General features: G+C 43.1%; 1 protein-coding gene across 6 annotated transcripts in view; it reads right to left on the reverse strand.

Moving 5' to 3' along the window:
- The window catches only part of tanc2b (tetratricopeptide repeat, ankyrin repeat and coiled-coil containing 2b), a 242,648-nt gene that overhangs the window by 106,633 nt on the left and 122,834 nt on the right, over positions 1–13,181 (reverse strand). For all 6 annotated transcript variants that reach the window (XM_029765078.1, XM_029765077.1, XM_029765075.1 and 3 more), the window contains one exon: positions 8,439–8,618. In XM_029765078.1, the coding sequence (XP_029620938.1) occupies positions 8,439–8,618 (180 nt within the window). The remainder of the gene's footprint in view (positions 1–8,438; positions 8,619–13,181) is intronic.

The following is a 13,181-nucleotide window of genomic DNA, read 5'->3' on the forward strand; positions in this document are numbered from 1 at the left end:
TATATTTTACCTCTTGGTGATGTCATTCAGAAACATCATGTTAACCTTCACTGCTATGCGGATGACACACAGCTGTACATTTCGATGAAACATGGAGAAGCCCCAAAATTGCCCTCGCTGGAAGCAAGTGTTTCAGACATAAGGAAGTGCATGGCTGCAAATGTTCTACTGTTAAATTCGGAAAAAACAGAGATGCTTGTTCTAGGTCCCAAGAAACATAGAGATCTTCTGTTGAATCTGACAATTAATCTTGATGGTTGTACAGTCGTCTCAAATAAAACTGTGAAGGACCTCGGCGTTACTCTGGACCCTGATCTCTCTTTTGACGAACATATCAAGACTGTTTCAAGGACAGCTTCTTTCCATCTACGCAACATCGCAAAAATGAGAAATGGTCTGTCCAAAAATGATGCAGAAAAAATGTATCCATGCTTTTGTCACTTCTAGGTTAGACTACTGCAATGCTCTACTTTCCGGCTACCCGGATAAAGCACTAAATAAACTTCAATTAGTGCTAAATGCGGCTGCTAGAATCCTGACTAGAACCATCATATTTCTCCAGTGCTAGCCTCCCTACACTGGCTTCCTGTTAAGGCAAGGGTTGATTTAAAGGTTTTACTGCTAACCTACAAAGCATTACATGGGCTTGCTCCTACCTATCTTTCCAATTTGGTCCTGCCGTACATACCTACACGTACGCTACGGTCACAAGACGCAGGCCTCCTAATTGTCCCTAGAATTTCTAAGCAAACAGCTGGAGGCAGGGCTTTCTCCTATAGAGCTCCATTTTTATGGAATGGTCTGCCTACCCATGTGAGAGACGCAGACTCGGTCTCAACCTTTAAGTCTTTATTGAAGACTCATCTCTTCAGTAGGTCCTATGATTGAGTGTAGTCTGGCCCAGGAGTGTGAAGTTGAACGGAAAGGCACTGGAGCAACAAACCGCCCTTGCTGTCTCTGCCTGGCCGGTTCCCCTCTCTCCACTGGGATTCTCTGCCTCTAACCCTATTACAGGGGCTGAGTCACTGGCTTACTGGTGCTCTTCCATGCCGTCTCTAGGAGGGGTGCGTCACTTGAGTGGGTTGAGTCACTGACGTGGTCTTCCTGTCTGGGTTGGCGCCCCCCCTGGGGTTGTGCCGTGGCAGAGGTCTTTGTGGGCTATACTCTACCTTGTCTCAGGATGGTAGGTTGGTGGTTGAAGATATCCCTCTAGTGGTGTGGAGGCTGTGCTTTGGAAAAGTGGGTGGGGTTATATCCTGCCTGTTTGGGCCTGTCCGGGGGTATCATCGGATGGGGCCACAGTGTCTCCTGACCCCTCCTGTCTCAGCCTCCAGTATTTATGCTGCAGTAGTTTATGTGTCGGGGGGCTAGGGTCAGTCTGTTATATCTGGAGTATTTCTCCTGTCTTATCCGGTGTCCTGTGTGAATTTAAGTATGCTCTCTCTAATTCTCTCATTCTTTCTCACTCTCGGAGGACCTGAGCCCTAGGACCATGCCTCTAGACTACCTGGCATGATGACTCCTTGCTGTCCCCAGTCCACCTGGCCGTGCTGCTGCTCCAGTTTCAACTGTTCTGCCTGCGGCTATGGAACCCTGACCTGTTCACTGGACGTGCTACCTGTCCCAGACCTGCTGTTTTCAACTCTCTAGAGACAGCAGGAGCGGTAGAGATACTCTCAATGATCGGCTATGAAAAGCCAACTGACATTTACTCCTGAGGTGCTGACCTGTTGCACCCTCGACAACTACTGTGATTATTATTATTTGACCATGCTGGTCATTTATGAACATTTGAACATCTTGGCCATGTTCTGTTATAATCTCCACCCGGCACAGCCCGAAGAGGATTGGCCACCCCTCATAGGCTGGTTCCTCTCTAGGTTTCTTCCTAGGGTTTGGCCTTTCTAGGTAGTTTTTCCTAGCCACCGTGCTTCTACATCTGCATTGCTTGCTGTTTGGGGTTTTAGGCTGGGTTTCTGTACAGCACTTTGAGATATCAGCTGATGTTAGAAGGGTTATATAAATACATTTGATTGAAATTTGATTGATAGAAATTTGGTAAAACGGATTTAAGTTTCCCTGCATTAAAGTCCCCGGCTACTAGGAGCACCACCTCTGATTGAACATTTTCTTGTTTGCTTATGGCGGAATACAGCTCATTCAATGCTGTCTTAGTTCCAGCCTCTGACTGTGGTGGTATGTAAACAGCTCCGAAAAATACAGATGAAAACTCTCTAGGTAGATAGTGGGGTCTACAGCTTATCATGAGCTACTCTACCTCAGGCGAGCAATAGCTTGAGACTTCCTTAGATATCGTGCACCAGCTGTTATTTACAAAAATACATAGCCCTCCGCCCCATGTCTTACCAGACGTCGCTGTTCTATCCTGCTGGTCCAGAGCATAACCAACCAGCTGTATGTTGATAGTATCTTTGTTCAGCCACGACTCCGTGAAGCATAAGATATTATGGTTTTGAATGTCCCGTTGGTAGTTTAATCTTACGCATCGGTCATCTATTTTATTCTCCAAAGATTGCACGTTTGCTAGCAGAATGGAAGGAAGTGGGGGTTTATTCGATCGCCTACGAATTCTCAGAAGGCAGCCTGCCCTTTGGCCCCTTTTTCTCCGCCTCCTCTTCACGCAAATCATGGGGATCTGGGCCTGTTCCCGAGAAAGCAGTATATCGTTCGCGTCGGGCTCGCAGACTCGTTAAAGGAAAAAAAGGATTCTGCCAGTCCATGGTGAGTATTCCTGATGTCCAGAATTTATTTTCGGTCATAAGAGACGGTACCAACAAAATTATGTACAATATATGTACAAAAATAAGTTACAAAAAATGCAAATAAACAAACTAAAAAACACAATCGGTTGGGAACAAGTAAAATGTCTGCCTTCTTCTCCAGTGCCATTATTACTTATTAACCAACAAACAGCCAGACAGACACTTCAGCTTATTAACCAACAAACAGCCAGACAGACACTTCAGGATATTAACCAACAGACAGTCAGTCAGTGATTACAAGTCATAAACCAGACTAATATATCACTGAGCGTGTGTATCGACTATTGTTAAAAAAGGTCTCCTGGACTACTGCACCCAACCACTAATGTAAGCCAGAGAACTCAGTAGGATATGAGCACGTCTTCTTGGGCATTTCATGTGTATTGCATGTGTTATCCATTTCATGTGTATTGCATGTGTTATCCATTTCATGTGTATTGCATGTGTTATCCATTTCATGTGTATTGCATGTGTTATCCATTTCATGTGTATTGCATGTGTTATCCATTTCATGTGTATTGCATGTGTTATCCATTTCATGTGTATTGCATGTGTTATCCATTTCATGTGTATTGCATGTGTTATCCATTTCATGTGTATTGCATGTGTTATCCATTTCATGTGTATTGCATGTGTTATCCATTTCATGTGTATTGCATGCGTTATCCATTTCATGTGTATTGCATGTGTTATCCATTTCATGTGTATTGCATGTGTTATCCATTTCATGTGTATTGCATGCGTTATCCATTTCATGTGTATTGCATGTGTTATCCATTTCATGTGTATCAACTCCTCAGCCGTTCCAGACTAAACCCAGACGCACATCACAGTGGACTAGCAGCAGTGGTGGGAGAGATCTAAGAACACAATAGCATATCAGTGGAATGGAATCAATGCTGAGTGTTTGAAGCCCAAACAGACAGGTCACGACTCTAATCCGCTATAGTTAATGGATGTTGCTGTCTGCTGCCCAGTGTTCAGAACCCACTACCAGAGAGAACAGACAGGTCAGGATGTTGCTGTCTGCTGCCCAGTGTTCAGAACACACCACCAGAGAGAACAGACAGGTCAGGATGTTGCTGTCTGCTGCCCAGTGTTCAGAACCCACCACCAGAGAGAACAGACAGGTCAGGATGTTGCTGTCTGCTGCCCAGTGTTCAGAACCCACCACCAGAGAGAACAGGCTGCTCTTGTGATCCTCTGGACCAAAGGCAGTGTGACATTTCCACACCAGCCGGAGGAACTGTGGCACCATGGTTGCGTTCCGAATGACACCCTATTCCCTTTATAGCACACTACTTTTTACCAGGGCCCATAGGGAATAGGGTGGCATTTGGGATGCAGGCCATGACACCGTCGGCTCTGTAAAGGGGTAAAGCCTTAGGCACCCTTTGGCAGCTCCCGCCCTCCTGCCTGCCTCTCCAATCCATTTCACAGGTTGGGTTCTGAGCAGCTGGGACCCCCTGGGTGAAACCTCCACGCAGGCAGAGAGAACGGAGTGAGGAGAAGAGATTAAATCAGAAACTCATTGATTTCCTAAAAAGGTCAGCACTGCTTTCAGAGCATTGTCATTCTATCTGGAACAGTGAGGTTGAATAAGCCAATAAAACAGCTCTACTGCCTGCCAGCTCCCTACCAGCTCCCTGAGGCCAATCAAGGCAGAGCAGGAGGGCTGGTAGTAGGGCTGAGGAGGAGAAGGGGGAGGATGCTGCTGCGGAGGGCTGGGGATAGGAGGGGAGGTCTGGGGAGGGCAAGGGAGGGAAGGGGGAGCGCGGGGGAAAGCAAATGAGGGCTGGGGGAGAGCTGGGGAATACTTGGTGTGCAGGGGAGGGCTGGGTAAGACTGGGGAGAGCTGGGGAGGATGGGGTAGGAAAGGAGAAAGGGAGGCCTTCCATGAGGGGATCAAAGTGCATCCAGCCAGGCTGAAGACCTGCTCTGATTGTGCCTGCTGCTGAAGGCTGCTGGTCCCTGCTGGGTGCTGGGAAGTGGAGAGGCTTTGATATGCATCCCAAATGGCACCCTATTCCCTGTATAGTGCACTACGGACCCTGTTTGAACGTATTGCACTATAAAGGGAATAGGGTGCCATTTGGGATGAAGCCTGAGCCTCAGATGCCCATATTGTAACTTGGCTCTGGCAGGCGGTGTAAGGAGTGGCACTGGGTTGGATTAATTAAAGAGTGGGAAGAAGGCTGGGGTGCTCGGGACCATGCCCAACCTGGTGTTGTGGCTATGGACGCAGATTAAAAGGCAGAGAAAGACTATTTATTTATATTTTGCAAAACACATGAACAGGTGCGTAAACTACACTCCAGAGGTGGTACATCTTTGCACTGGCACACGTGCAGCATGCTGATGCAGTTGGACTCATTGTGCAGAGGTAAAATAAAACGCATGAAAGTAGCAATGCAGCAGAGTTAGCACACAGTGGAGTATCAAATTAAAAGTAATGAGGATCTCTTATTCCCATGTTACCTCCCAAAATACACCACAGCAGCAACTGCATCTGCATCACTATCAGCATCTAACTGGCATACATTAACCAGGCAAATTATGATTATATTGCATTAACAAGGCAAATTATAATTATGATTATATTGCATTAACAAGGCAAATTATAATTATGATTATATTGCATTAACAAGGCAAATTGTAAATCATAAATTGAATGACTGTGCATGTATACACAGTCATAGAGTTCGCAACCAAACTGTGAAATAAGGACTTGAATAACAAAGAGAGAACGAGACCCGTTTCTGTGCTATTAATCAAGTTATTCTTAAAACAACAACGCTCCTCTCTACGACAACAGTCATCAAGATAACAGTAAGCAAAATGAAACTCCCAGAATTCCTTTTGATTCACGCAGATGAAAGTGTTAGTAAATTAGGCTGAATGTTCTTCAGACACGAAAGAGGAAAGGGAAGAAAAGTGGAATAAACAGACAAAGGGGGCTGTAAGCAGTGTAGAGTGAGAGTGAGTGAGTGAGTGAGTGAGTGAGTGAGTGAGTGAGTGAGTGAGTGAGTGAGTGAGTGAGTGAGTGAGTGAGTGAGTGAGTGAGTGAGTGAGTGAGAGAGAGAGAGAGAGAGAGAGAGAGAGAGAGAGAGAGAGAGAGAGAGAGAGAGAGAGAGAGAGAGAGTGAGAGTGAGAGAGAGATTGGCTCGCTATGAGATGTAATTTTCAGGCCCCATTCCCTCCAATCCGATCCCACCTCTCCTGGCTCCTGTCACCAACAACACAAAACCTTCTCTTCCAGCAGTAGCAAGCAGCACCCCAGTTAAGATAACAGGGCTTTTAAAAAGCCCAGTTTAGAGAAATAAATCATTCTGTATGGTGTACAAAGACACAGCAGCATATACAGTGCCTTCAGAAAGTATTCATACCCCTTGACTTATTCCACATTTTGTTGTGTTACTGCCTGAACTGAATTGAACATTTTCTCACCACCTACACACAATACCCCATAATGACAAAGTGAAAACATGTTTGTCAAAATTTTTGCAAATTTATTGAAAATTAAATACAGAAATATCTAATTTACATAAGTATTCACACCCCTGAGTCAATGCATGTTTGAATCAAGCGATTACAGCTGTGAGTCTTTCTGGGAAAGTCTCTAAGAGTTTTCCACACCTTGATTGTGCAACATTTGCCCATTATTCTTTTCAAAATTATTCTTGTTGATCATTGCTAGACAACCATTTTCAGATCTTGCCATAGATTTTCAAGCAGATTTAAGTCAAAACTAACTTGGTTACTCAGAAACCTTCACTGTTTTCTTGGTAAGCAACTCCAGTGTAGATTTGGCCTTGTATTTTAAGTTATTGTCCTGCTGAAAGGTGTATTCCTCTACCAGTGTCTGGTGGAAAGCAGACTGAACCAGGTGTTCCTCTAGGATTCTTAACTCCATTGCGTTTATTTTTTATTCAGAAAAACTTCCCAGTCTAACGATTACAAGCATACCTATAATATGATGCAGCCACCACTATGCTTGAAAATAATTAGTGCTACTCAGTAACGTGTTGTATTGGACTTGCACCAAACATAACACATTGAATTGAGGACAAAGCGTTAATTGCTGTCAGATTTTTTCCGTATTTTTTTAGTGCCTTGTTTACAAACAGGATGAATGTTTTGGAATATTTGTATTCTGTACAGGCTTCCTTCTTTTCACTCTGTCAATTAGGTTAGTATTGTGATGTAACTAAGTTGCTGATCCATCCTCAATTTTCTCCTATCACAGCCATTAAACTCTGTAACTGTTTTAAAGTCACCATTGGCCTCATGGTGAAATCCCTGAGCGGTTTCCGAGTTAGGAAGGACGGCTGTATCTTTGTATTGACTGGGTATATTGAAACAAAGGGATATTCAATGTCTGCTAATTTATTTTTTGTTTTCATCTACCAATAGGTGCCCTTCTTTTCTAGGCTGAATCTGGACTTTGTGGTTGAATCTGTGTTTAAAATTCACTACTCGACTGAGGTACTTTACAGATAATTGTTTGTGTGGGATACAGAGATGAGGCAGTCATTCAAAAATCATGTTAAACACTATTATTGCACACATAGTAAGTCCATGCAACTTATTATGCAACTTGTTAAACACATTTTTAGTCCTGAACTTATTTAGGCTTACCATAACAAATACTTATTGACTCAAGACATTTCAGCTTTTCATTTTTTCTTAATTTGTAAACATTTCTGAAACATAATATCTATTTGACAATATGAGGTATAATGTGTAGGCCAGTGATAAAACATCAGGCTGTAACACAACAAAATGGGTAAAAGGTCAAGGAGTGTAAATACATTCTGAAGGCACTGTAGGAGAGGGTTAATGATACAACTAGGCTAAATCACGAGGATGAGAGTGGTGAACCGCACCCTAGTGGTGAATGTTGGACAATATGTTTCACACCCAATCTCTTTCACTCTGTAGACACTTAAGGAATAAAACTCATTTTTCTAATTCAATTCAAGCCTGCACTGCCCAGCCACACTAGCCCATTACAGCGCAATGACTGCTAGCTTTCAAGGATCAAGTTACTGAGAGATAGACTGAAGAGAGAGAGAGAGTGGGAGAGAGATAGACAGGAGAGAGCGACCAAAAGAGAGAAAGAGAGAGACTGAGGAGAAAGAGAGCGAGGAGAAAGAGAGGGAGAGAGAAGAAAGAGAGAGAGAGGAGAAAGAGATAGACTAAGGAGAGAGAGATTGGGAGTGAAGCTGTTTTCCGAGATGACTGTGACAGGAAACTATCAGTTAGTGGTGAGTGACAAGGTCAGAGACAAGCAGGACAGGAAGATAGACAGACAACCACAGCTCATATCTGCCATTTCTGGCATCCCAGCCCAGCTATTAGGTAAGCCTGGAGTGATTATTAGTGGGCCTTGACCTGGGAAGGCTGTAGTTGATCATTTATTAAGTTCACAATGATTTGTGTTGACTGGCATCAGTGGTCGCTGACGTAAGCATCCAACTTCCCAGTTACCATTATGTAACTGACTTATGTATTTCCCCACACGACATTCCAACACGAATGAGTGACATTGGGCGATTGGTTATTAACCGAACGCCCAAAGGAGCAGACAACAACACAGTTTGACCTATGGGATTTCTCCTGTGGAGGTGTTGTGTATATTTCTGTGACCATTACCTGTGAGCTTCTTGATGGGCTGCAGCCGGACACTGATGGTCTGGTGTGTGAGCAGTGGGGAGGAGGGCAGGGAGCGTGAAACGCCCTCCATGATGCGGATGTGCTGCATGCCCTCGGTCATAGAGAGAGGCGGAAGGGCATAGTCACCCTCAAAGGCACAGTCACTGTCTATACTACCACCTGCAGGAGGAAGCAGAAAAGTCAGCGTCACAAGACAATAATATTAATGTTCCACACATATACTACCTATTTTATTTAACGTCTGGCATTACAACATTTACAGTATTGAGTGTAGTCATAGATGTTTCAGAACAGTTATTAGCGTCTTTGTTGTGCATTGTATTGCATTATGCATAACTTATAAGGCATTATACATGTGCTTCTAGTGGCATTGTAGATACTTAGCAAACCGGGAACATTCTCAGAACATTAGACAAGATTCTCATTAAGTTCTAGTTAAGGTTTTATCTAACATTAGGATGATAACATCCCAAAAACATTAAAAATGAAGTCTGAATATCTTTTTTTATGTTTTAAATGAACTATCCTTGAAATGTTCGCCTAACATTCCCCAAACGTTTTTAATAGGTTTCCAGGTATGGTAATATCACAATGTATCAGTAATGTTTTCCCAGCAAACTAAATTAGTTCTGTGAACATTCCTAGAACATTTGTTAGGTTGCAGAAAATGTTCTCATAACACAAAAACTGTCCAGTCGTGCTGATGATTATGCAATGCTTGAATAAAACATTTGCCTGATGTTGCAAGAACATTCCCAGAACATGTCTGTTCTTTAAAAGGTTCCCAGAATTAGGTTGTGGGAAGAGTATGGTGGTAACATTGTGGGGACATCACAAAAGATATGTTCCCCAAAACACAAAAACTGTCCAATTGTGCTGATGATAATACGTCTATTTTAGGGTGCATAAAACATTAACCTGATATTACCAGAACATTACCAGAACAAATGCATTATGTTCTTTAAAAGTTCCTCACACATTTCTTTAGGTTGTGGTAACATTGACGCGGAGGGTTAATGATCTGGCTGCATATCTAAAAATTGCAGGTTCAATCCCACATATTCTTTAACCATGTTTCTTTATTGTGGATCAGATATACTCTACTAAAAGAAAGGATGTGTTTATTTTGTCCCGATTTATAAATTCAGACTGAAATACAGAATAGACTAGACAGAATAGACAGAATAGACTAACTGTAAAACGCACCCAATATAATTCCGCCTTTGAGATGCTTGATATGGTCCCGCACTTCTTATTTTTCATGATCTGAAAAGCGAAAGTGATCCTAGATCAGCACTTATAGTCTTGGATACCTTGTAAATATGAGCCCGGAAGTATGCAGAATACACAGAGGATGGGTGAAGTGATGGGGAATAACCCAGTTACCAGTATTTCCTTGGGTTAGTTATGTCTAAGAAGATTAAAAATGAAGCATGGAATTCCTGATTGACCATACTGCCATGGCTACACACTTAGAACAGATGTGTAAAAAAACAACACAGTGTTATTTTTTAACACATCCGTGTGTCTAGCTAGGGATAACGTGTTACTTTTAACACAATCAATGTGTTGTCACATTTAACACATGATTTGTGTAAATTATTCAAGACACCCTTTCAACACACATCCTATAGAATATCCTATCAGATTTTGGAACCTATCCTATAGGATTTTACTACCCTCGCCTTCTGGATGATAGCGGGGTGAACAGGCAGTGGCTCGGGTGGTTGTTGTCCTTGATGATCTTTTTGTCCTTCTTGTGATATCAGGTGCTGTAGGTGTCCTGGAGGGCAGGTAGTATGCCCCCCGGTGATGCGTTGGGCAGACCGCACCACCATCTGGAGATCCCTGCGGTGCGGGCAGTGCAGTTGCCATACCAGGAGGTGATACAGCCCAACAGGATGCTCTCAATTATGCATCTGTAAAAGTTTGTGAGGGTTTTAGGTGCCAAGCCAAATTTCTTCAGCCTCCTGAGGTTGAAGAGGTGCTGTTGTGCCTTCTTCACCACACTATTTGTGTGGGTGGACCATTTCAGATTGTCAGTGATGTGTACGCTGAGGAACTTGAAGCTTTCCACCTTCTCCACTGTGGTCCCGTCGATGTGGATGGGGGGGTGCTCCCTCTGCTGTTTCCTGAAGTCCACGATCAGCTCCTTTGTTTTGTTGACATTGGATGAGAGGTTATTTTCCTGGCATCACATTCCCATGGCCCTCACCTCCTCCCTATAGGCTGTCTCGTCATTGTTGGTAATCAGGCCTACTACCGTTGTGTCGTCTGCAAACTTGATGATTGAGTTGGAGGTGTGCGTGGCCACGCAGTCATGGGTGAACAGAGAGTACAGGAGGGGGCTGAGCACGCATCCTTGTGGGGCCCCAGTGTTGAGGATCAATTTAGTGGAGAGGTTGTTTCCTACCTTCCCACCTGGGGGCGGCCTGCCAGGAAGTCCAGGACCCAGTTGCACAGAGCGGGGTTCAGACCCAGGGCCTCAAGCTTAATGATGAGCTTGGAGGGTACTATGGTGTTGAATGCTGAGCTATAGTCAATGAACAGCATTCTTATATAGGTATTCCTCTTGTCCAGATGGGATAGGGCAGTATGCACTGCGATGGCGATTACATTGTCTGTGGATCTATTGGGGCGGTAAGCAAATTGAAATGGGTCTAGGGTGTCAGGTAAGGTAGAGGTGATATGATCCTTGACTGGTCTCTCAAAGCACTTCATGATGACAGAAGTGAGTGCTATGGGGCGACAGTCATTTGTTCAGTTACCTTTGCTTTCTTAGGTACAGGAAGAATGGTGGACATCTTGAGGCATGTGGGGACAGCAGACTGGGATAGGGAGAGATTGAATATGTCCGTAAACACTCCAGCCAGCTGGCCTGCGCATGCTCTGACGCGACTAGGGATGCCGTTTGGGTTGGCAGGCTTAGCGAGAGTTAACACGCTTAAATGTCTTACTCACATCGGCCACAGAGAAGGAGAGCCCACAGTCCTTGGGAGCAAGCCACGTCGGTGGCACTGTGTTATCCTCAAAGACGTCGGTGTTTATCCTCAAAGACGTCAGTGTTTCTGATCATATAACATTTTGTAATTAATGTTGTTGTATTGTACTCAAACTAATGACAACAAACTATCATTTAATGGGTTCTAATAAGAGTCTGATTGGGGTGACACAATCCTACAAGACTCCTTTAGGATACCTTTATTTTTAATCCGTATGTCTGCATATTTCAAGACATGGCATATGAAGGTGCAGTGAGATACCCGATGGGTTGGATGACACTTTTCTTCTCAATCATCTTGTAAAAACATACTTCAAAACTGGAAATCAACCAGTCATCCATCATTAACACAATGGAAAGGTCAAATGCTTTATTATCTAAATGTTGAAAGTGTGTGGGCAACAGAGAGAAACAAATTGATGCAGTTTGAGACCATGTGGCGGATGATACGGATGCTGGAGATGGGGGTGTGAGCAGGTGGGTCTGGGCAGGGGTGAGGTTGTGGATGTTAGTGTGCATCTGTATGTTGTCGTTTGTATGCGTGTTTTGCATTGTAAAAAAAAAAAAAAAAAGGTTCCAATCGGATTACTTTTCAATTCCAATAGGGAAAAAAGTACTCCAATAGAATATAGGATTCTGATAGAGGTGACAAAATCTTATAAGACTGCGAGAATCCTATAGGATCTAATATGATCACTTTTTATTTCTAATAGGAAAACTGTAGTCCAACAGGATTCCAACAGGATTTTGATAGAGGTGACAAAACCCTATATGATTGTGAGAATCTTGGATTCTATTGGAAAAATCACTAATCCTACAGGATGTTTTAAAAGGGCAACACTTTATGTTAAAAGTAACACAACATGGATGTTAAAAAAAATGGTTGATGTTTCTTATACATTTTGTGTTGTATTCCACTTCAGTAAATGACTGGGAAAGACGTGTAGATTTTTTTTAGCCATTTATTCAATTCAAACAGTGCTGCATTTTTGACAGCAACTGCTGTACATGCAAAATATCCTTCTTTAAATATTTCAAATGTATTATTTAGTTCTTAGTTCTTTTAGTTCCAGCATGTAAGATTTGCAGTCCAGGGAAAACAACTCAGATTTTTGTACCCGAGATACAGGAGAACGGACTGAAGTTGGATACTGTATGATAAGCTGCACACCCAGTACAGCTTGCAAAGCTTGTCAATTGCATAGGTTAGGTCCTCATCCTCCAGTGGATGGCGAAATTCTCGTTACTTGCAACGTCATGTTCTGGCAGGCTGCTCCATTCGGAAGACCAAGACTGGAAAACAAACACGAAATGTCTGCTAAGTTAGCGTTACTTATTTCCCTCATTATAATGCAAATCAATTTATAACATTTTTGACATGCGTTTTTCTGGATATTTTTGTTGTTATTCTGTCTCTCACTGTTCAAATAAACCTACCATTAAAATTATTGACTGATCCTTTCTTTATCAGTGGGCAAACGTACAAAATCAGCAGGGGATCAAATACTTTTCCCCCCCCGTCTTGGCAGATTTCTTTTGATTTTCCCATGATGTCAAGCCAAGTTTGAAGGTAGGCCTTGAAATACATCCACAGGTACACCTCCAATTGACTCAAATGAGGTCAATTCAAATCAAAGTTTATTTGTCACGTGCGCTGAATACAACAGGTGTAGTAGACCTTACAATGAAATGCTTACTTACAGGCTCTAACTAATAGTGCA

This window comes from Salmo trutta, chromosome 10 (assembly GCF_901001165.1).
Source record: "Salmo trutta chromosome 10, fSalTru1.1, whole genome shotgun sequence".
Lineage (NCBI taxonomy): Eukaryota > Metazoa > Chordata > Actinopteri > Salmoniformes > Salmonidae > Salmo > Salmo trutta.